Raw genomic sequence first — 23,154 nt, 5'->3', positions numbered from 1 at the left:
GAGAGTGGATGAGATTTCTGGAGAGGGCATTTGAGAGTCCACCCTTCTCAGAGCCCTGGCTAACCCGGATAAAACCCAGAGCCACACATGTCAGCTTATCTCCAGGTGGATTCAGTTAAGCAGAAACTTGACGAGTGAATAACCTCTTAAGGCCAAACAGTTTGGAGAGATGATCTCCACAAAGGGGGAAATGGGTTCTCTTGATGCAAAACATCCGTAAGGTAGAATTTCTGTTGATGTACAGCAGAACCATGTGGTTTTCTGATTTCCTACTCTTTTAACAGCAACAGATTTATTTCATCTTCACCATTTTTCCACAACACTTAAACACAAAAAGGTGAGAATTCTCTGTTGTAACCATCTGTTACTGAGTACCTGGAAATACTTGCAAATATGCCTGGGAATCTTTTGTGGCTCTCTCGGAAAATGAAGTGTTTTGTAGATTAACTTTTATTTATTTTTTTATAAAAAAGAAAATGGCCACGTACTGGATTGTGAAGGAGAAAAAGACACACAAAAGCACAAATATTTCCATCACCTACCTCTGTTGAGCCTGTGAAAGCTATTTTGTCAACCTTGGGGTGCATAGAGAGCGCGGCCCCTGCCGTTGGTCCATATCCTGGGACAATGTTTAGGACCCCTGGAGGAAATCCTGCCTGAAAAGGAATAACATGTTTTGAGTTGCAATAAGGGGGGGGGGAAACAGCTCTTCTCCAAAATGAATTGTTAAGAAAGGGGCAGAAGCAAAGTAGATGTGGCAACAGAGTTATTTGCTAAAACTACTATAGCATTTTTGAAATTCTGTACCTAGTTATCTGGAACTCAAGATTATCCTTCAACTCAAAAGGATTTGCGTTCTCTGCGATTGGTGGTTTTCTTGCAGACATTTCATTACCAAACTAGCTAACATCATCAGGGTTAGAATGGGATAGGATTTGCTCTTATTTTATATACTGGTGGCTTGCCCTATCAGTGTTGGTTCTTAGTGGTTTCTTGATTAGGCTATTGTTTACTGTTAGCTTGTTTGTGTGTTGGTATTTCTTTGATTGGTGTATTGTTTACATAGAATAGAATAGAGTAGAGTAGAGTAGAGTAGAGTAGAGTAGAGTAGAGTAGGGTAGGGTAGGGTAGGGTAAGGTAGAGTAGAGTAGAGTAGAGTAAAATAGAATAGAATAGAATAGAATAGAGTAGAGTAGAGTAGAGTAGAGTAGAGTAGAGTAGAGTAGGGTAAGGTAGGGTAGGGTAGGGTAGGGTAAGGTAGAGTAGAGTAGAGTAGAGTAAAATAGAATAGAATAGAATAGAATAGAATAGAATAGAGTAGAGTAGAGTAGAGTAGAGTAGAGTAGAGTAGAGTAGAGTAGGGTAAGGTAGGGTAGGGTAGGGTAGGGTAAGGTAGAGTAGAGTAGAGTAGAATAGAATAGAATAGAATAGAATAGAATAGAATAGAATAGAATAGAATAGAATAGAATAGAATAGAATAGAATAGAATAGAATAGAATAGAAAGGGACCTTGGAGGTCTTCTAGTCCAGTCCCCTGCTCAAGCAGGAGAACCTATATACCATCTCAGAAAAATGACAGAAAAATGGATGTCTGTGACTCTGTAATGGTGTGTGGGGAATGATCTTGAGAGACAGAGAGCTGCAGATTGATCAACCATTATGCAATAGGTATCTTGGCCCACAGAAGGAAAAGGGGCATGGGAAGCATCTCAGAAGACACCCTCCCTAGTTGCCTAGAAAGTAAAAGTAAAGAAAAGGAGAAGGGCTTTCAAACTTGCAAGATTCTGTTATAATCTTATAGTGAAAGATGGTGTTGCTAGTACTCATGGTTTGTGCTTCTCGTTGGGACGACCTCAAAAGGTTGATATTCGTTTTGCTAGTCTCAAAGCCTTCCTTCCTTTCCTTTTACCTTCGAGAAAACTAGGGAGGGTCTCAATTTATTCATGGAACTTACCTCCTTGACTAAAGAGCCCAGGTGGAGTGAGGTGAGGGGTGTCTGCTCGGCAGGTTTCACAACTAAGGTGTTGCCACAACACAAAGCTGGGGCCATCTTCCAGATCAGCATCAGCAAAGGAAAATTCCACTGAAAGAAGAAGAATATTTCATTTGGCCAAGTGTGGTGAAACGCACAAGGGAATTTGTCTCCCATACAGAAACAAACAACAGGGATCCAGAGACGGTAAGAAGGACATCCCTATCATTCTTTCTGGTTCCCTTTTGGATGCTCTTCCTAGAGAGCTGGAGAACCACAGTATGGCTGCTCCTTGATGCAGCCAAATCCATCAGTTAAATAGCCACCCTAAACTCCGTTTTTATGAACCTGTAATCCCTTAATTTGGGGTAGAGTCAAAACAACTGGATGGAGCTGAGCATTTACTGACCGGATGCCCTTCCTGATGTCTATGCAGAGTTCACAGCAGCTATTTTTTTCTTTTTGCCCCAGGAGAGAACCATCTGCTGCTACCTAGGATTGAACTCTCAACCTTCCAAATTTGGGAGGAGAGATCTTCACCTCTATGCCACCACGCCGCTAAATTAAATAACCACCATAACCGATAGTATTTACTACTTAAGTTAAATATTATACAGTTTAAATTCCATGCTTCTTATGACAGGATTGTCTATGGTTGTTATAGAATGTAGAATTTATATATTTTCCTTTGAAGAACAGGAGCTACACGTTCTAACAGGAGCACCTCCTTTTTATCATGCTGTGATACTTTATCCTATCTCTAAGTGTCACTGTAGGGCTGCATACACTGATTTTTAGCCTTAATTAGAGGAGAAACAACTAGTGGCTGCTAAGCTTAGGCTCCTAGACCCTCTTTAAAAAAAGTTCCCTTTTAAAAAGATTTTTAAAAAAACAGGGAAGAGTTACCGTTGAAAGCTTTGTCGAGGTTAAGCAGAGATAAAGGTGACTTCCTGGACGTAGCTGTGTGGTTTTCTTGATAGCAATAGAAAAATCTCTGTAATTACCTTTTTTTAAAAAAAAAAAACTTGGTCTCCCACTCAAGTACTAAACAGATCCAATCCAGCTTTCTTTTTGAAAACCAGCTAAAGTCAGCTATGTGCTGGCACGTGTACACAGAAAGAAAACTTTGAGAAGCCAAAAGGTCTAAAAATAAGATCAGCCCTGCGTGTGTTGGCCAAATAATTTCCAAACAGCCGTGATTGAAGTTGTGCTTTGCTAAAATGCAGTCAGTCCAGAGACATTTGTGCAAGTTACTTGCAAGGCCCTATTTTCCCAGTGACCACTCCGATCACGCCCAGAGAAACAGCTGATTGCCCCTTTTTCTGGGGAAGATAGAGAAATGTAGCATTATTTTCCAATGATGAGGCAAGTTTGGGAATTCCCTCTTACTGGAGGTATGTCTGCCTCCAACATTATCTACCTCCACGGCTGCATCATACATTTAATTAATACATTAATAAGTATGTTGACCATGCAAGACATCTGAAGATGAAGTTCAAACCGATGATTTAAAAAAAAAAACAGAGGGTTTACCTTTTCTGTCTGGTGGGCAGGGAGGATCAAGAGGTAGTCAGTACTTGATAAAAATTTATATTACAGATGTTCTTTGACTTACAACAGTTCATTTAGTGACCGTTCCAAGTTACAACGGCACTGAAAAAGTGACTTGTGACCATTTTTCACACTTGCAGCCTTTGCAGCATCCGCGTGATCAGGTGATCAAAATTCAGACGCTTGGCAACTGATTCATACTTACGACAGTTGCAGAGTCCCAAGGTCATATGATCAACTTGTGCAACCGCTTGACAAACAAAACAAATGGGGAAGACAGACTCAATAACTCTGTTACCAACTTATCAACTGCTGTGATTCACGTAACAATTGTAGCCAGAAAAGTCGTAAAATGGGGCAAAATTTGCTTAACAGATGTCTCACAATTAGACATTTGGAAATTTGGGGCTCAAAATTGTGGTCGTAAATCAAGGACTACCTGTATTTGCTTGCTGAGAAGATCCACCCCAAATATTCCTTATATTTCTACTTAGAAGGAGGCCATGTAGCCCACTGAGTAAAGTATGCACAATGTGAACGATGCTGGACATCTTGTGTGTTTGTGTATGTGTCTGGGTGTGTGTCCTTTTGAGTCAGTCAGTCCTCGCTGTTTTCTTGGCAAACTTTTAGAAGTGATTTGCCATTGCCTTCTTCCTAGGACTGAGAGAGAGTGACTGGCCCAAGGTCACCCAGCTGACTTTGTGCCTAAGGCAAGACTAGAACTCACAATTTCCTGGTTTCGGTGCAGTGGCTAAGCCTGGTGCCTTAACCAGTGCACCAGACTAGCTCTCTGGAAACCATACAGCAACTCCCATCCTAAATCTAATTAAGAAACATCTCATATAGGAAAAAAAGGGGGGGGTGTCCCACAATTCCTGTTAGAACATAGTAAATTGTTCTGAACGAACTGGATTGTCCAGAACATCTTCTAAACTTTTCCTCTTGGTGGAACCTCTTGTGCCTGGATAAAATGGGCCGTTTTTATTTTCCTGGAGACATCAAATGTCGTATCTAGTCAAGTTTATATGTGATACTGGCTAAATCCCAGCAGTGGTAAGGAAATATCCCAGAGTGGTGTTTTATTCTGACAGCTGTGTAAACATTCTCAGCCTAGTTACAAATCATCTTCTGCCAACAAAAATACCTGCTGTAGATTAAGGAGAGGTAATTGCTAGCGGCAATCTTCCCCTGCAGGGTAATCAACAAAACGGGCCATGATACGCTGGGATTAACCATTATGTAAAATAAACTAGAGAGGAGCACCGCAACCACTCCAACATTCCTCCTGTGGCTATTTCACTGGGAGTTTTCATAATGCAGAAGGGATAACTAAGTCCCTCTGAGCACTGGACTTTTTTTTTTTATAATTTCCATCCGATCTGGAACTTTTCCCCACAAAGGAAGAGGAGGACTCCAACTATGCTGAGTCTATTGCAATCCCAAAATATGGGTAATTTGTGGGGAGGGTCTGTTTAAATTACTCTAAATACAGGCTGGCTGGAATGCGATGAAGCTTAACTCAAGGTACCTTGGGACAACCATGACCTGGATGACTGAGCATCTCCATGGACATTTTGTGATGTAGCTTGCTTTTTTTTCCTCTTAGCATAGTGGGTGAACCTAGACATAGAGATTTGTGAACTAGGGTGGATAGTACACACGGACAATGCACAGTTACGAGGTAGCCCTCCAAAAGAGCTTTGGCACCCCCGGGGTCAGATCTTCTAAAACTGGCTGAATGAAGATAATGCTCTCAGCCTTCAGAAATGTAACATGGCTGGAAACCAGTCACTATGATTCATTCACTAAAACAGAATAAAACAAGCTATGATGTGACGGGTTGCTGGATAAATATCCAGGGCACAAAGACCAGTTCTAGACTGGTCTTTGTGATAGCAATCCATAGCAATCAGATAGCAATCAAATAGCAATCCGTAGCCCTCAGTTTACAACTGCCATTAGAACTGAAATTTAGATCATAAATCATGATTGTTGTAAATCGAGACACCCATGTGACCGGACCCAATTTTTTGACTCTTTACAGCGGTAGTTTAGCAAATCACACCTTCATAAGCCAAATCCATTCTCACAAATGGACATTTTTTTTGTTTTTGTCCAAAACTGGTGAAACATACCAGAATGCATTAAAAAAAAAAATTGCCAATCAGTGTCACATGAACGTGGGACACTGCAACCAGTCTTAAATGTGACAAAGGGTCTGTGTGTAGTGAGACCTTTAGGATGGCCAGGTGACATTTTACAGGCTATAAAGTTCCTTTTTTGAGGCCGTTGCAACTTCGAATGCCCCGTTAATATTTGGGCGGTCACTGGGTAACGTTTAGCAGCTCAACCTTAGAGATGCCAAATTCTTGGGGTAAGCCAGGCATTCTAGAAGTGGTCTTCAAAACTCAAGTTTCCGTGAAATCATGCTCAACTCTTGGTGAGTTCGTGAACACCTCTGATTTTTAAAGACTCTAGAATCCTTTCCTTGACCTTAATTATCTCACGGAAAGGGGAAAGAAGGGGATTTTAGAGACTATCCGCATAATAATTTTTCTCTCCATCCTCAGGACCCCTCCCTATACAGAAATTAGAATCCAAAACATCTTACTCACTGGTGTTATAGCTCCACAAACTCCCACAGGCTCATGCCTGGTAAAACAGACGTAGTTTTCATCTGCAAAAGGTTTGAGAACATGATACGTTATCAAGCAAGGATGATTTTGATATGAATCATACTAGGGGATGGAGACAAACAGGGTGGCTGGAAAACTTTTCCTAAGGGCTCAGCAGAAACAAACATGAGAGTTTGCCAACTATAACTGACTTGCCTATTTAGAGTACGTTCTCACGCGGTAACAAGAGATGGCAAAACTTTAAAAAAAAAAAAATAAGAGGAAACTCCAACAGAAGTTGACTATCAAGTCTTAAGAATCATGCAGCTTGGAATATTTTGCCTCTGACTTTCCACACATACTTTTCCTGGCGAACTTTTTATTCATATAGGAACAGTGGGGGGAAAACCATTTATTTCAAACTGTTAAAATGCCCGTGTTAACCAATGACTTTTAGTGACCGATTCTTTCTCTCTTCAATGATAAAAGAAATGAACTGTAACTTGTATTTAGCCAATAATTATTAGGTATGGTTCTTTTCCTCATTAAAATAAATGAGGACTGAAATACATGACTTTAGTAAAAACAATTGAATCACAAAATGATGTTATGTCAGATATTCGTGAGTACACATGGCATACATCTAATCCATATTGAAATGATATAGCAACTATATAATTACCAATAAAGAAAAATATTTATAGCTCAGGGTTGAAATGAAGTACCCTTGGTGCTCTCTGAGCTTGCTGGTTTTCTTGCAGATGTTTCACTACCAAACTAGGTAACACCATCAGTGCTAGTGCTTTATAACTTATACGTCAACTATATTCTTAAAACAGCACCCATGGAAACAGGATTTTAAATATTTTGTCTGCTTACAAAGAGAAAGCTGATCACATCATGCTTAATTTTGTTTCCAAAATCTTGACATCAAGGAAACGTGGGTTGAACTGACCAACAATCTTATCCCTTTTGAACTTCAGCCAAGTTCTATGGAATGTTAATTACCTATTTAAACTTAAATATACTGGTTGCTCTGATTTGGGGAAAAAGCTAAATAAAACTCATCTCAAGTTGCACTATTAGTAAAGGCCACCAAGCTGGATGGCTTTAGAAAGAGATCAAATTAAAGGAGAATAAGGCTATTAATAGCTATTTGTTGTAATGCCAGAATATTAAGGTGGCACTATGGTTCCAGTCTCTGGGCAAAATGCCCTTAGCATTTGTCTAAACTCCTGTAATCAGAATATAGAATAACAGAGTTGGAAAGGACCTTAGAGGTCTTCTAGTCCAACCCTCTGTCTGAGTAGGAGACCCTATACCAGACATGTCAAACTTGCAACATCACGTGACATCGCGCAACATATTGGGATGGTTTTGCCATTGCTGGCAATGGGGTGGGCACGATTTCATTCTGGACAAATGGCTGTCCAATCTCTTCTTAAAAACCTCCAGTGATGGAGCACGCACAACTTCTGGAAGGAAGTCATTCAGAAATAAGTTTGGATTGTTTTTTTTTTTTAATTTTCCAAAAGCAAAGGAGCATAAATATTACTGCACTTTGACTCTTTGCCAGCAAAGTCTGCAAAGAGCCATCATCTGACTTTCAACAAAAAACGTTTAACTCCTCCTAAAGCAGGGTTTCTACAAACTAGACCATGAAGCAAATAGAGGAGGAGGAGGAGGAGGAGGAGGAGGAGGAGGAGGAGGAGGAGGAGGAGGAGGAGAAGAAGAAGAAGAAGAAGAAGGAGGAGGAGGAGGAGGAGGAGGAGGAGGAGGAGGAGGAGGAGCAGGAGGAGCAGGAGGAGGAGGAGCAGGAGGGTGGCACATATAAACTCAGATATATTCCTGGTAGCCAAAATCTAATTAACCATGGCATCTGAATATGACTTTCATGACTTCTCTCCAGTTTATAGATTCAGGTTAATTTTACACAGCAAACATGAGATAAGAAACTCAGCAGGTGCCACTTACCCACAGGAATATTCTTCCCTTGGATTTTATCTGCCCACCCAGCATAGTATCTCAGGGTTTTTATGCAACCTTCAAGGTCAACAAAGAAAGCTTGGAGGAATGGTTTCCCTGTGTCCAAGGTTTCCAGGGTCTGAAAGCAAAAAGAAACAAGAACATCGTATTTGAACTTGACACGTAGAGCCAATCTATACTGGGAACCTATTTTCCCAACCAAATCTTTAGTGGAAACAGGGGAGGGCAAGAATCGGTGGGTCAAGCAAGTAGGCTGCAAATCCTTTCCTGTACTCTCAAAGTCTTCCTGGAGGGACAATCCATCCCAGCTGTATTGGTTTTGCTCAACAGTCCTGAATGAGAAACCTGGGAGATTACAGTTACTCAAGATGCTGGAGCTCCCCATGCAGAAGAAAATATATGTGGTTCAGGATTGAACTACGGAATCCTTGGTGCTCTCTGAGTTTGGCTATTTGCTGGCAGACATTTTATAGAAATCAACCATATTTACACACCATTCAAAGGAGACAGAGAAAAGCTAAGAAGGAAGGCCCAAAAAGGTCCAAAACACATCCCCTGTAGCAGCCAACACCAAGATAAGCAGGGATTAACACCAGATAAGCAACGAAGCAGAAAACAAAACAAAAAGAACCTAGTTAAGGAACTACCAAGGAGAAAACCACAGTCCCACTAGGCGGGCAAGGTAAACTACTATATATAAACAGGAAGTATTAGTGAGGTTATGAAGTCAGTCAGGTAATGAATCATCTGCAAACAAGCAAGCTAGAGAGTTCCAAGGACTCCACATGTTTTCTGTTCACCGATTTCCTGCATATTGTTCTTCAATACGGAAGATGAACTATATGGCAAGAACAAGGATCTTCTGTAGATGTTACTGGCTGCCTCTTCTTTATGGCAAGAAGGGTAAAGCCAGATTCTACTCCCACCTTTATCATTTCAACATTCTTCTTCATGCTAAATTTTGTTCTCTGGACTGCACAACGGAAGCAAAGGAGTTCAATCGTCCAGCCTCCTTTTAATTTCCTTCTCTTTCTAAACGGCACCACAGATGGGTTGGTCAATAAGGGAGCAGAAAGCACTGGGCTCAATGGGATACGCCAACCCTTCTTGGCTGATTCTTCATGCCTGCTCATGCACCAGCTTCACTCACTGCCAACACCGTCCTGTCTCGCTCAATCAGGTCCGCCAGCTTATTCAGAAGCCTTCCGCGACTTGCAGCATCTACTTGTCTCCACAGGGATCCACTTTGGAAAGCTGTTTTTGCTGCCTCCACCGCTTTATCGATATCAGGCTACATGTAAAAGGAAGAGAGAAGAGAGGAAAACATTGAATGGTTAATACCACTGAGAACTCAAAGTAAATGGGCACAATTTTTCCTGGAGGGAGAAACCCTAAAAGAAAGGTCAAGTTTGCTCAACAGTCAACAATCCCAAGATATTATTGTATTTCTATTCCTTCTTTGGGAACAGAATGTGGTTTCTGGGGTCAATGGTACAAGAGAGTAGCATCAAAAATTCACCTGATTATGATGTCACAGCATCCCGCAGTCACGTGAATGCAATTTGTGATGTCTCTGCCTGCTTCCCACAAGCAATGGGGAACATGGTAGGAAATCAAAAGTTGCCATCACATGAGATTCTTGCTTAATGATGGCAGCTGGAACTGCTGTCCTTATGCGTTGCAGTCGTGTGATATCATGCTTTCTAATTGTATTTCTTAGCAGGGGAAATTCAAGTCCCAATTATCATCATTAAGCAAGGACTACTACCTGTTATAGTCTGCCGCACTGCATTCTAACCACTGCACCATCACGGCTTTTACTTTATTATATTTTACTTTGCTATATTACTATATTAGGAAAGGGATATGAAATCAGCCTTCACAACTCTCCAAAAGCTATCTTAACACTTCCTCTATGTGATCTGAGATACGCACATTTATTTACGCAAGTGGAAAATACTTGGCTGCAACTTTTCCAAAGGAAAGGTCATTCTAGGCGCACGCAAACTCTTTCAGTTAACAAGAATATTGAGAACAAGGAAATTCAATGGGCAAGGCTGAAATTCCAATCTGAATCCACCCAATGCTTAATCAGTGTAGCGTTACAGAGATTTTGTAATAAACAGGCCTAAAGTGCATCACAAATTTAAGGTCAGGAAGAAAGAAGAATTAAATCCATTACAATTGTTATCCATCACAAGGCAAAGAATCATAGATATGTTTAAGATTTGGAAAATATCTTTCAGAGGATGTTTTCAAATAAATCCAGGCTCCAGGTTGGGCAATCTAGGACCAAAATGTTGCAAAGCTCAAAAGAGAATAAATCAATTTATGGCTCCAGGTTTGTAATAACACTTTCATTTTATGCTGTATATAGAGGTCGAGAAAAAGGGAAACTGTCTCATCCATCCTACTGAGGTTGGTAAAATGAGGACCCAGATTGTTGGGGGCAACATGCTGACTCTGTAAACTGCATAGAGAGGGCTGTAAAGCACTGTGAAGTGGTATATAAGTCTAAGTACTATTGCTCACTGGAGAAGAGCCTAATGCTGGGAAAGATGGAAGGCAAGAGAAGAAGGGGACGACAGAGAAGGAGATGGCTGGAGTCACTGAAGCAGTAGGCATGAGCTTAAATGGACTCCAGAAGAGGACAGGAAGGCCTGGAGGAACGTTGTCCATGGGGTCGCGATGGGTCGGACATGACTTCGCAACTAACAACAACAACACTATTGCTATTGTCTGTCCTCCCTCCCTCCCTCCCTCCCTCCCTCCCTTCCTTCCTTCCTTCCTTCCTTCCTTCTTTCTTTCCTTCTTTCCTTCCTAGTGGTTAGAATGCAGTATCGCAGGCTGATTCTGCCCACCGAGAGGGCTGCAAAGCATTATGGAACGTTATATAAGTCTAAGTGCTATTGCTATCTTAGTCCAGCAACTTTAACCACTACACCAAGCTGGCTCTCTCTAACTGTAATTTTCTCAATTCTTCTCCATTAGAGAATAAAAGGAATAGGTGACATTACATGAACTCTTGTTCTTCTATACCAAGTCATGGCTGAATCACACACCACTTCATGACATTCGGCTAAAGGTTTGCTTATGGATTAGGATCAGCACATACCAAGATATTCTTCTGTCTTCCATAATGACCCTTGCAATAAATGATGCATATCCAAACCCTCCCTCCTGATGTTATTTTTTTTTTTTTTGCCACAGTTGTGTGTTCCAGTTTGATGGTACTGCACCTCTTATGGGTAGGGACATTTTAAAGTTATAAAACCAGCTTTGTAACATTTTTCCCCACTGCCGAGACAAGGGGAGAGATCTTCGAACAGGAAACTCACCTTTCTCCCCTGTTTCCCTTGAGGGCAGGAGAAGCTGGCCAACTTTTGACTCTATTTTAAAACCTTGGGGATTTTGGAGGTCTTCTAATCCAACCCCCTGTTCAAGCAGGAGACTCTGTATTATTTCAGACAAGTGACTGTCCTGTCTCTTCTTAAAAAACTCCAGTGATGAAGTGCCCACAACTTCTGAAGGCACGCTGTTCCACTGGTTAATTGTACTCGCTGTTAGGAAGTTTCTCCTTCATTCCAGGTTGCTTCCCTCCTTGATTACTTTTCATACATTGTTTCTTGTCTTGCCTTCTGGTGCTTTGGAAAATAAGTTGACACCCCCTCCTCTTTGTGGCAGCCCCTCAAATACTAGACTACTGCTATCACTATCCCACCTAGTCCTTCTTTCCTCTAGAGTAGCCATACTCAATTCCTGCAACCAATCATCTCTTTCTACTCTAATGACGGCTTGAGAAGCAATGGAGCCAGAGAGCATAATCACCCATAGAGGAGAAAGCCACCCCAGAGCTGCACAGCTCAAAAATGAGCTCACGTCTCTTCAATTACAGGATTATGGCTTTTCATAATTGCATGGCAAGCCCTGGATTGAAATGCACAAAGTTAAAGTGACCAAAGATGAAGGAAGAGAGGACTGCACAGCTTCAGACTTGGGTGGGGGAACAGAAACAAGAGGTAGATACGAGTAGCACGTCTGTTTGCTTTTAAATACACATGTAGGTGGCTGGATAACAAGCCATAGTGTGATCGGTTTGATTTAGGTTGGTAAATGCCTTAACATAGCCATGAGTTAAGGAAGTTCTCGATTTACAATCCTTGTTAAGCAACCACAGCAGTGTGGTGACTTATGACCAATCCTCGCATATATGGCTATCACAGCTATGTAACAGTCATAGGGACCATCTGCCTTTACTTACCTGGTGTACAGGAGCAAAAAGGCAGTGTCAGCTGCCACCTTTTGCTTGTGCATTGCTACTATTTGGTGATGAAACATCATGAATTCTGGGGAGGTGGGAAAAGTAATGGGGAAGACATGGGGGAAAATGAAAGTAAATGCTGTATCTTTTCCAGATGCTGCTTCAAGGTCACCCAGCTTTGTTTATGAGATTCTTAGATTCTATCGGGCCACCATGTAAGATAGAATTGTGGCTAGATGGACCTAGATCCGATCCATTAGGGTTATTCTCATGTTCTAATGCCACATAGGAGTAGTCCTTGTTTCTCCTAACCTCTTTCTTGCTCTCTGGCGTGATTTGATGTTGTGGTCATTTGGAAGCATATCTGAAAACACTTTGTCTCCATCCTTCAAAAGGTGAATTTATTCTTTCAATTGAACAACAGCAGAACAGGTATAAAGCAACATGCCCCTTCCAGCTGATTAGAGCAACTAAATGAAAGTCACTTCCCTGTCTTTTTTTTCCTACCAAAACATCTCCAACTTTTTGCTCTTTGACTCAAGACAAATGACAGATTGTTTAATTAAAGAACGTAGAAAGACAGACCTTGTCACCTTCTTCAATTTCACAGATCTTCTCAGCCGTTGAGGGATTAAATGTAGGAAATTTCTTTCCACTTTTCGACTCATGCCATTCATTGTTAATAAATATCTAAAGAGAGAGAAAACAAGTGGATCAGAAGAAGCATTGACAAGACTACCGTATCCCTGGTTTGGCCTGTCTTCTTTGTTGCCCGAATAGCTCTAATATTTATCATATTCAGGACAGTGGTGGGATTCAGCCGGTTTGCACTGGTTTGGCAGAACCGGTCACTAAATTTTGCTGAGTTCGGAGAACCAGCTGAATGCATACTGCTTCCGGAAGTCTGTTCTAGGCCTCAGAGGCCTGGAGAAGACCTCCCAGGCTTAGAACGGCCCATTGGAAGTGCGTGGATGCCACTTCTGGAAGTCCATTCTAGGCCTCAGAGGCCTGGAAAAGACCTCCCAGGCTTAGACCGGCCCATTGGAAGTGCGTGGATGCCACTTCCAGAAGTCCATTCTAGCCTCAGAGGCCCATGCCTGCATCCAATAAGAGAACCAGTTGTTCAGGTATTTGAATCCCACCACTGATTCAGGAGCAGTGTATCATATTCACCCCATCAAAATAAAATACCGTAAATACCGGCGTATAAGACGACTTCCGCGAGCGCTGAAATCGGCGCCAAAGATGGGGGTCGTCTTATACGCCGAGTCGTCTTATACGCCGGAAATACTGGTAGTTTCCGGCGTATAAGACGACGTTCTAGGAATGCGGCCCGGCTATAAAGACGGGGGTCGTCTTATACGCCGGGTCGCCTAATACGGCGGCATATACGGTACATGTTTGCTGTAATAGTGAGATGCAGGCATTTACTTCCTAATGGACATCCTATAATAGGGAGGAGCTCAGAAACAGGGTGGGTTAAAAGAGTGAAACTTCCAGCTATCAGCTGCACATCACAGTGGGAAGCAGTAATAATGGATGTGGCAAACACTCAAATATTTATTGATGCAGTTCCAACAGAAAAGGTAAATCACACTGAAGTTCAGGAGGCCAATTCACGAACGCAATTCCATATCCATGAGAGAAGGACTATCGAATTCCAAGGGATTAATCTATTATTTTACTGCGATGGATCTCCCTGCTCAGTTAATGTAATATGGATTTGCCCCCTTCCATTGGCTCAACGATTAAAGCACTGGACTATTCATATAAGCTGAAGACTTCAAGTCTTAAGGTTGTCAAGGTTGGAGATCCCTGGACTAGCGGATTAAAATCCACAGGGACTTGTTTACCTTTTTTTACCTTTCCATTAGTGATGCCTCCTTACAATAAAATGGGCAAATAGAAAAAAAGAAGCTAAACAAGACAATGGAGACATTAAACAGAGCAAGGAAGGAGCCTAAAAAAGGGGAAAAAAAGAATGCCATTTTGCCGTCTACCTAAAAACCAAAGAACTAATTCTAACTTCCTAGAGATAGAAGTTCACAAGCAGAGTGGCTACATTAAATGGCCCGTCATGAAGTCTACCCCAGCCCTTTCTCTCCAAGTAGGACAAACAACAGGATCTCATACGAATGTAGCCTCCAAGCAGATTCACATAGACGTAAATTCCTCAGGAAAAAAAAGCTTTTTCTTTCAGCCATTATGTCTAACTTCAGATGCTGAACTTGCATCGGCTCAAAAACCTTTCGTTGCAGGTAAAAACAAGAGAGGTTCCCAGGATTTTGAATGTTATTTCTCTTAGTTGCAACTGAGCCTGCTAATTAGTTTTAACTTGTTTTTGTGGCCCAGTAGTAGATTTAATTACTATTATTATTGCATTTGATTTGCATGTTCTGTAGCTGAAATGGCTGTTTTGTCTGGAAATTTAAAGGGTCTGTAAATCACTGGAGGGGGGGAAACATTTGTTTTAATGGGTGGTCTTATAATTTAAAGAAAACTTACATAAACATGCCTGGAGAATTACAGGTTGCAAATACAGGTAATCTTTACAATCACTTGTAGCAATTTACAACCGTTTGTTTAGCCATTGTGGTAATCCTCAACTTAACGGCCACAACTGAGCCCAAAATTTCTGTTGCTGTTCAGTTGTTAAGTGAATTTTGCCCAATTTTACAACTTTTCTTGATGTAGTTGTTAAGTGAATCACTACAGTGCTTTGAGATTTCAAACTAAGCCATCATTAAAATATTTACATAAAGGTAGATGTTTTTAAAATGGTAAGTGCTAGCTGTAAGGATAACTGCCTGCTTTGCTTGTCTCCTGCTAACTTGAAGGACCTTATTTCTCTATAGGAGTCAGTCTGACCGATTTGACCCTGCAAAGAGAAGAGCTAGCTATTCGTTTTCTGTAAATCCAGAGCACTAAAATTCAGGAGTGTTGCTTTTCTGTAGTAGAATTAGATCCTTGAAATGGCTTCCAGTTGGGAGCTCAGTTGGTTCTGACAATATCCATGTTACAGAAAAAGACAGAACTAAGCCAGAGGCTGTTTTGTTAAGATGACTCTTAACTGTGGCCAATGGGGTATTTTAGGTACTTAGTGATATTATGTGCTGGTATTGTACTCCAAGAATTAGATTATGGAAAGATATAAATTTGACAACAAACTTTCCAAGCTCTTAAATCAGTCACCTTAAGCATACTGTATATTCTGAAATATATATTAAAAAAAAAAAAAAAACCAGTGATATCTGATATCTTCAATTAAGGGTATTCGGGTCAGAGAGGAAAATCCTGTCTGTTAAAAGTTACTTGGACTAAAATGCAACTAAAAGGAATGAAATTTCTATTAAAGGCAACATATTTAAGTTTTATTAAGCAGAATGCCATCTCCCCCCTCAAAAAGTTGCTAGGAGACTATTTCAAAATTTAGCAACATAACTGCAGAACTGCAAATGGTAAAAAGAAAAAAAAATACTTATTCTGACCAGTTTGAAAATAAAGACACGGTGATGGCAATCAGGGATTTATGCAGATTGATTTATATAATAACTTGTATGAGCTTTTGGTGGCATCAAGTTTAAAGAATTTTTTTTTATTTTAGCAAAACATGTAATGTTTTGATTCCTTAATACATTCAAGAATGGGGACAGGAAAGTTTTTTCTAATGGATAGTGCTAGTGTTTCTTTCTTAAAATCTGCTTACTTGCTCCTATAGAGTCCAGACAACTATCAATAATGATTAAAACAGTTTAAGTCGACGGAAAGTATTACCTATAATAGGAAAGAAAAAAAACTAGAAAGATTACATTAAGAAGAACATCACCAACTAGCGACTTTTTTTCCTCTTAAAGACTATCTGGAAAATTTTCAGAGATTTAAAGCAGAGAATGTGCTTAGCATTGCTAGAATTTGCTTAGATTTTTATAGGCAGAGTACCAATGTTATCCGTGTTTAAATAGAAAAGCAATTACATTCTGTTTGATGTGACAATATCCACAATGGAGGGTTATCTATATCTTATAGAGACTTATCATTAAAGAAAATTTAAAAGATCTGCTTAAATATTTGCTTTTGACCTCACATCATTTTAAATGTGTTTAAATGTAAAACAGATTCTGACTTGCAACAGTCCAAACTACAGCATCTTCAGACTTCTCCAAAAGATTTTTAATTGATTATGTGCCATCAAGTTAATTTTAACTCCTAACAACTCATAGAATTTTTCTCCATGATGATTAAGAAGGAAATGATGTCACAAAATCATTGGTTTCCTATTCTGCAGTCTTCCCATTCATAAACTAGTTTCTGTTTTGTCAAGAGTCAAGGTTTATTTGAGTTTTATCCCAGCTTTTGTTCCTCTACAAGTAACTCAAGGGCATCAACATAAGCATAATACTCTTTCTTCCAATTTTTCTACTTCCAGCTAGGAATAGTTCTAACTAATTAATTCTAACTAAGTTCATTTAGTGGCAGGGATAGTCAGGTCAAGTCAATGTTTATTACAGTCAAAACCCAGAGCAAGTTAAGAACACTTAAGGACTATCCAGTTAAAATTCTGGAATAAAATAATAAATATGTATCCAAATCACAATTTGGCATCCAAAATCTGTCCGTTGCACACTAACAAAACACAGCATGGCCTCACTGTAATATACTGTAATATCAATCCTTAAACTGCGAGGCCCATGGTCATTAAATATTAAAATGCAAGAGAGTGATAATACAAAATGGTTTGTTGCATTAATTCTGTAAAATAGCTATGATAGATTAATCACCTGTTTCTGATGGATCCCCAGTGCTCTCTCTCTCTCCGACTCTCCCTTTGGATCAGCTAAGCTTCTTTCCTCATTATTACCAGATTAATAAACACATGTGCATGTGTGTGTGTTTGGGTGCATGTGTGTACTGCATGTATGTTTGTGTATGTGTGTTTGTGTGTGCAAAGAGAGATGCTATATCTGCCTTATTTTCAATTCCTACTGTATTTTATTCATTCATTCATTCAATCAATTTCTGTAGCCGCCCATCTCAGTTCAAACCATTTCAAAATAAATAGCCTTTTAAAGATTCTAGTAAAAATCAAGTAACACATGGGTGTTTTTTTTCCAGATGCCAACGTGAGAATCACAAGCTCTAGTGAATTGTTAACATTATTACATTAAGCATTCTTAATCAAGCCATCTCATGCTGACAATCAGCAAAAGCAATTCAGGAACTGGAAACCACATAAAAACAGCCTCGGAGCTAGCCAAATCTGATAAAAGTTAATCTCAAAATGACTTTTTCTTTCTATTTTGGAATGTGGCAGGCAAATTTTAGCCTGAGAAAAATCAGTTTCTCTGTCTCACGCTAAGAATCTCTGCAACTGCAACAAGCAATGTTGAACTATAATTTAAGTGAATGTGTTTTTATTAACATTTATTAACATCACCATTGCTTCACAAGCATGCAAGACAGAAGGCATCCAGTGGATGAGAACTTTACCATTACTTGGTTGATGGAAAGTGAAGAATTATGGATAACGGGTTTTGTTACGAAAGGCCATGTTTATTGTTTTCAATTCTACATTTCTTATATAATTATTAAGGTATATCCCTGGGGTCCAAGGAGTGACGTGACAAAATGTGAACCACAATGCTACAATGCAAATAACAAAAGGATACATAGAATTATGACTTCACAACTCTTATTCGTTATATTGGCTTTTTTGCAGTTAAGAACAGACACCTATGCCAGGGAGATCTAAAACCGAAAAGGCTTTTTATATTGCAGCTTTCTTGATATAATAGTTAATGGAAATCCTAGTTTAAAAGATACATGCAAACCTTTAAGAATTACATTTTTGATGTATTTTTTATCATTTCCAAGCACGCATATATGTTTGATAATTGAGACTTTGATTTATCTACTTTGCATTGTATCATATTAGTCTTTTTTTAAAAAAAAAATTGTAGGTGCTCAGAGTAATTGATAGTCTAAAATAGTACAAATAAATCAATCAGTTAGATTTCACAGTCAAGCCTAAAAGGCCTTAAGCACATTTTAAAAAGAAAGGAAGCGTGTAAGAATCTGCTACACGAAACAGAGACAAAATTCCTTATACAAATGTGATTTTTTTTCTATTATGTATTATATTCCAGTTGGGCCACTGACTGAACTCTTAATTGGTTTCTTGCATACTTTTACTTTGCTAGTTTCTCTGTTTGCTTATTCATCGATTTATGTAGCCATCTTGCCAATTGCAACTCTTACGAAATCTTACGAGATGGGTGGCTGTGTAAATACAATCAATCCATTCATAAATAGCCTAGCTTCATTTTCAGTATTCTATTTTCTTACTTCAGATTTCGTACTTAATTCAAACACAATCAGAAAAACGATGCCTTTTCTTACATCATTTCTCAAAGAGAAAGAACAAGAATCACCAATCACCTCATCTTTTGAACATTAGAGTTGGCTCTCAAACGCATCCCTGAATTTCTACCTTCTCCACCCCCGCAAAGAAGAAGAAAAATTATAATAATAATAATAATGAAATTAGGAAGATTGAAACCAGCCAAAGGAAGTGGAGCAACGCCAACTAATCCACTTTTAAAAATTGTCCAAGTTTTAGAAGAGACATGGGAGAAAAAGCGAATCTAAAAACGACCAATGTATTGTTTTGTTAAAACAGCCAAGATGGTGGAATACCTCAGAAATGGCAAACATCCATCACGGGCTGGTTGTCAGCAGTCTTAAGACATTAAAAAAAAAAAAAAGCACAGGACAACACTGTACATATGACAAAAACAGCTCAAAGTACTATGATAGGAATATTGGGTGAAAGAAAAGTTTGCAGGATGGGCTCCTGTAAAGTCCAAAAGCTAAACTCTGGTCCGCTGACTGACCCAGATTGGATCCTGCAACATTATTCTGGGACGCGTACATTTGCCTTCATTCGTGTGATCAATCCATCAATTTATTATTACAGCCATAGGCCAACACGTAAATTAAACATTCAAATCAAACAAAACTAAACAGAACCAAATACAAGAAGATATAGCAATATATTACAATTAATGATGTAATCACTGGGTGACCAAAACTGACAACAAAACTACACTGAGTATATAGTCTAAAGCTGGATAAAAACACGTCATAAAATTAATTATAAAAGATTATTAAAAAGATCTAAAATATTTATGTTTCTGGCGAATCCCCAATGCTGCTGCATAGACGTTCGTGTGATTGGAATAAGCCATTTTGCCCTAACACAATGGCCTTTAGGATGCAATCTCCAAAAAAGCTATTCAGAATAATTGCGATCAGCGTCCTCACCAAAGATTCCTCATTTCTAGCATTTTATTATTCTTTTTCTGCTTTCTCACAGACGCAGATGTACTGGAGATTGACCAGTAATATTTCTACTGACATTAAAGATTTTAAAAAAATTCATTTTGGGCTATCCAAATCAGGTCATATCCCTGTAATTCTGGAGAACTCCTTCCCCACCTTGCCTCCAGTTGAAATGTGTTTGCAGTTGCTCTTTGGAGTTACGTGAAACAAGCCCTTTTATGCTCAGCCCCGACATTGCTACACCACCACGGATAACTGGAAGCCTAGTGAAAATGCTCACCTCTTTCAAAGCCTCTTAATACGCAAGAGCTACCTGGATCATACAAATGCTGCACTTTGCGTGGTTCTGGAGGCATGCAAAAAAGCACGCCCCACCGTCCTTCCATAAGACCCGAAAACCTGGCCCACCAATTGGCCTGGGGTCTAAGTGGTGTTCCGTCACTGGAGGGGGCTGCTAGATGGATGGTAGACTCTACCTGCCCCCTCTTGCTTTCCACCCATCTTTTTGGTTATCATATTGATGTACTTATTCTCATTGTGTTCCTTTGTCGTTGTTTGCTTATATGGTTCTATAATTCTACTTCTGTTTACACATCTTTCCATTTTTCTTCCTTCGTATTACTCTTAGCCATCTAAGACAGGGGTCTTCAACTTGTTCCACTACCGGGCCGTGGCCTGCTGGCCACAGGGCTGCAGGACAGGCTGGCCAGTGCACGCACATGTGTGTGCGCACTCATGCTAGTGTTGTGGCAAAAATGGGGCAACGTGCAGCAAAAATGGGGAAGGGCTAGGGCTAGTGAGTGTCATGCAGGCACTAGCACTGCCCCGTTTGCATTGTGCGGACACTAGTGCCGCCCCATTTGTGTCATGCATGTGCTTGCAGCCCCTTGCATAAAATGCTTTCCTCTCTCTTCCCCTCTGGTCCGCCAATCGAGAAAGCGATAAGTGGAAAGTAAATTTAACAAATAAAAACCTTTGATGTCCTACAGAAGCATCTAAAAAAGAGCAGCAAAACACTGATGCTACTCAGCTTTCCAGAAACGGATATCTAGAAGAGAACCTGCAAAGCTCAGTGGACAGGTGCTTTCAACTCTTAAGGACCACATCCTGGGAAATCTTCACCCCCAAGGCCAAGGGCACCCAAAGAGACAGCTCTAGATTTCCCTTTCCTTAGTGGCTTCATCAGGGCGGCAAAACTTTGTGCCGCAAGAAATCTAGGAAGCCTCGTTTGGCACGGCCCCAAACCCAAGAAAGTTCAGAATTAACTCCTCTTTAAAAAAATCAAACCTTCTATAAAATTGCAAGCGCTTTTATTTCTTGTGCAGAAAATGCTGGGATTTCCTCTCCTCTCCTCCACTGAGGATGCAGCATGGAGTGAGGGAGAGAAAGTGGAGACTACCAAACATATTACATAAAAAGTAATTTAATGGTAAAATGTTTAGCTTGCATCATGTTTCATGTCCGGGAAGTAGCTTATTTCTCTGGGTATGAAATTAAATCTTCAAAAGCACGACATAAACCTTTTTTCATATAATATGTTTGGGAACCTCCACCTCCCACCCTCCATCTTCGGTGGAATAAATGCAAGGAAATCCCAATTTTTTTTTTCCTGCAATGGCTTCTGACATTCTCTATTAACCAGTTAGTATTTTTTTTTCTGCAATGGCTTCTGACATTCTCTATTAACCAGTTAGTATCTTTGCCTTGAATAAAAGTTAGACAGGGCTTAGCTAGTTGGGAAGCCTTGGGAATAATTACCCTCAATTCTTCTCTCCAAAAGGCAGCTGAAACAAATGAATCAATTCCCTCTCTCACTTTCCCTTTAAAAACCTTTATTAGATTTTTTTTTAAAAAAATCCCACCTTTATTACTTTATATAAGTAACTCAAGGCAACAAACATACCGTAATACTCCTTCCTCCTCTCGTTTTCCCAACAATAAAACCACCTTGTGACGGCCCAAAGTCACCCAGCTGGCTTCTTTGCCTAAGGCAGACTAGAACTCAGAGTCTCCTGGTTTTTAGCGCGGTGCCTTAATCAAACTGGCCTTTCAAACGCTTGGAAGGCGTTTATTGAAGAAGATACTAATTAAACCACTTTACAAAAGCCCGAAACGCTCCATTAATAAAAAGTTTTACTTAAAGAACAGTTAAGCAACACAACACTAAAAGAAAAAACCCACACGTGCGCAAGTTGCGCAGCGCGCTTCACCTGCTTATTGAATTAACCGGTTCTTTGCGTTCGCCCCACTCGTGGTAGCCTTCGTGAGCGGGCGGGTCAGCCCACGAACCCCTGGAATCGACGCCTTCAAGCCGGCTACCCAGATGCGGCTGTTCAGGTGGAGTGAGTCCCGGGAACCTAGTTCCCACATCCTCCTACCTTGGTGAACTGGACCTCTAGGTTCCTGATCGGATGCGGTAGGGGCACCGAAGCCTTCTTCTCCGCCTCCCCGTTCTCCAGGGCTCCGTTAAGCGCTGCCATCCCTTTACACAACACCCTCCGAGCCAGTCCGGATGCGTTCGCCCTGTTGCGCCCCGCAAGACGCACCGCCGAGCAAGGGAACAGAAGCGCCCCGCCGCGTTCTGCCTTTAAGAGCGCTCCGCTCCGGGCGGGGGGGGGGCGGGCTAGAGGCTGGCCAGCTGCTCTCCACGCCCACCCGAGTCCGGGGCCGCGCTGGACCAGCTGCAGGTGAGCGGAGGATGGCGAGCCAGCCGCCTGCTCCGGCGGCTGTTCTGGAGAGGCGAGAGCAAGCGCGCAGGCATGGCCAGGGGTCCCTCGGTTACTCCAAGCGGAGCAGCTGTCCCGTTGATCCCAGCTGCGATTCCCTGGACGACCCCCCCCACACACACACACACTTCCTTCCCTTCCCCAAACAATGCTGGTGATTGTGCCAAAAGCTGGCCAAGAAGGGATGGGAAAGAGTTAAGGTCTCTCCCCTTCTTTCTCTCCGTTGCAACGCGGGGGGAGCCTGAGACGCGCAGACGTCCAAGAGGAAAATATAAAAAAAAAAAAAAAAGGAGAGAGAAACCTCGGAGGAGATCATCTGTGTTACAACGCGGCGTTCTTCCATCCGGGTGGAAAGAGAGAGGCTAGGCGGGCTCCTCGCGAGGAGGAATGAGCTCACGTCAGATTAACTCCTAATCAAAAACGGCCCAGTCCTCGCCTTCTCCTCCCTCCTGGAACATAAACATGCGTGCATTCGGAGACATCACTGCACAAATATTTTCTGGGGAAGGGCTGATGGAGGGAGGAAGGAAGGAAGGAGAGCTGGCTGTGGTACATCTTCTGTGGGTGCACGTGTGTTCACACTATTAGTTTAGCCACCCACCTTGGATCTAGGGCAGTGGTTCTCAACCTTTTTAATGCCGCGACCCCCCAACCGGTCGTAAGTCGAAGACTACTCAACCGGTCGTAAGTCGAGGACTACTCAAC

At 41.0% G+C, this 23,154-nt stretch overlaps 1 protein-coding gene across 1 annotated transcript in view; it reads right to left on the bottom strand.

Moving 5' to 3' along the window:
- Window positions 1-22,529, bottom strand: part of ALDH1A3 (aldehyde dehydrogenase 1 family member A3) — a 31,846-nt gene extending 9,317 nt beyond the window's left edge. The window contains exons 1-7 of the mRNA XM_039359176.1: window positions 22,102-22,529; window positions 12,971-13,075; window positions 9,275-9,415; window positions 8,113-8,242; window positions 6,139-6,200; window positions 1,955-2,083; window positions 543-656 (exon numbers count right to left, since the gene is read on the bottom strand). Coding sequence (XP_039215110.1) covers window positions 543-656; window positions 1,955-2,083; window positions 6,139-6,200; window positions 8,113-8,242; window positions 9,275-9,415; window positions 12,971-13,075; window positions 22,102-22,203 — 783 coding nt within the window. The 5' untranslated portion in view covers window positions 22,204-22,529. The remainder of the gene's footprint in view (window positions 1-542; window positions 657-1,954; window positions 2,084-6,138; window positions 6,201-8,112; window positions 8,243-9,274; window positions 9,416-12,970; window positions 13,076-22,101) is intronic.
- Window positions 22,530-23,154: the final 625 nt, after the last annotated feature.

This window comes from Crotalus tigris, unplaced genomic scaffold, assembly GCF_016545835.1.
Source record: "Crotalus tigris isolate CLP2741 ecotype Arizona unplaced genomic scaffold, ASM1654583v1 scf7180000019068.10715455, whole genome shotgun sequence".
NCBI lineage: Eukaryota > Metazoa > Chordata > Lepidosauria > Squamata > Viperidae > Crotalus > Crotalus tigris.
This window is presented reverse-complemented; position numbering and strand designations above follow the sequence as displayed.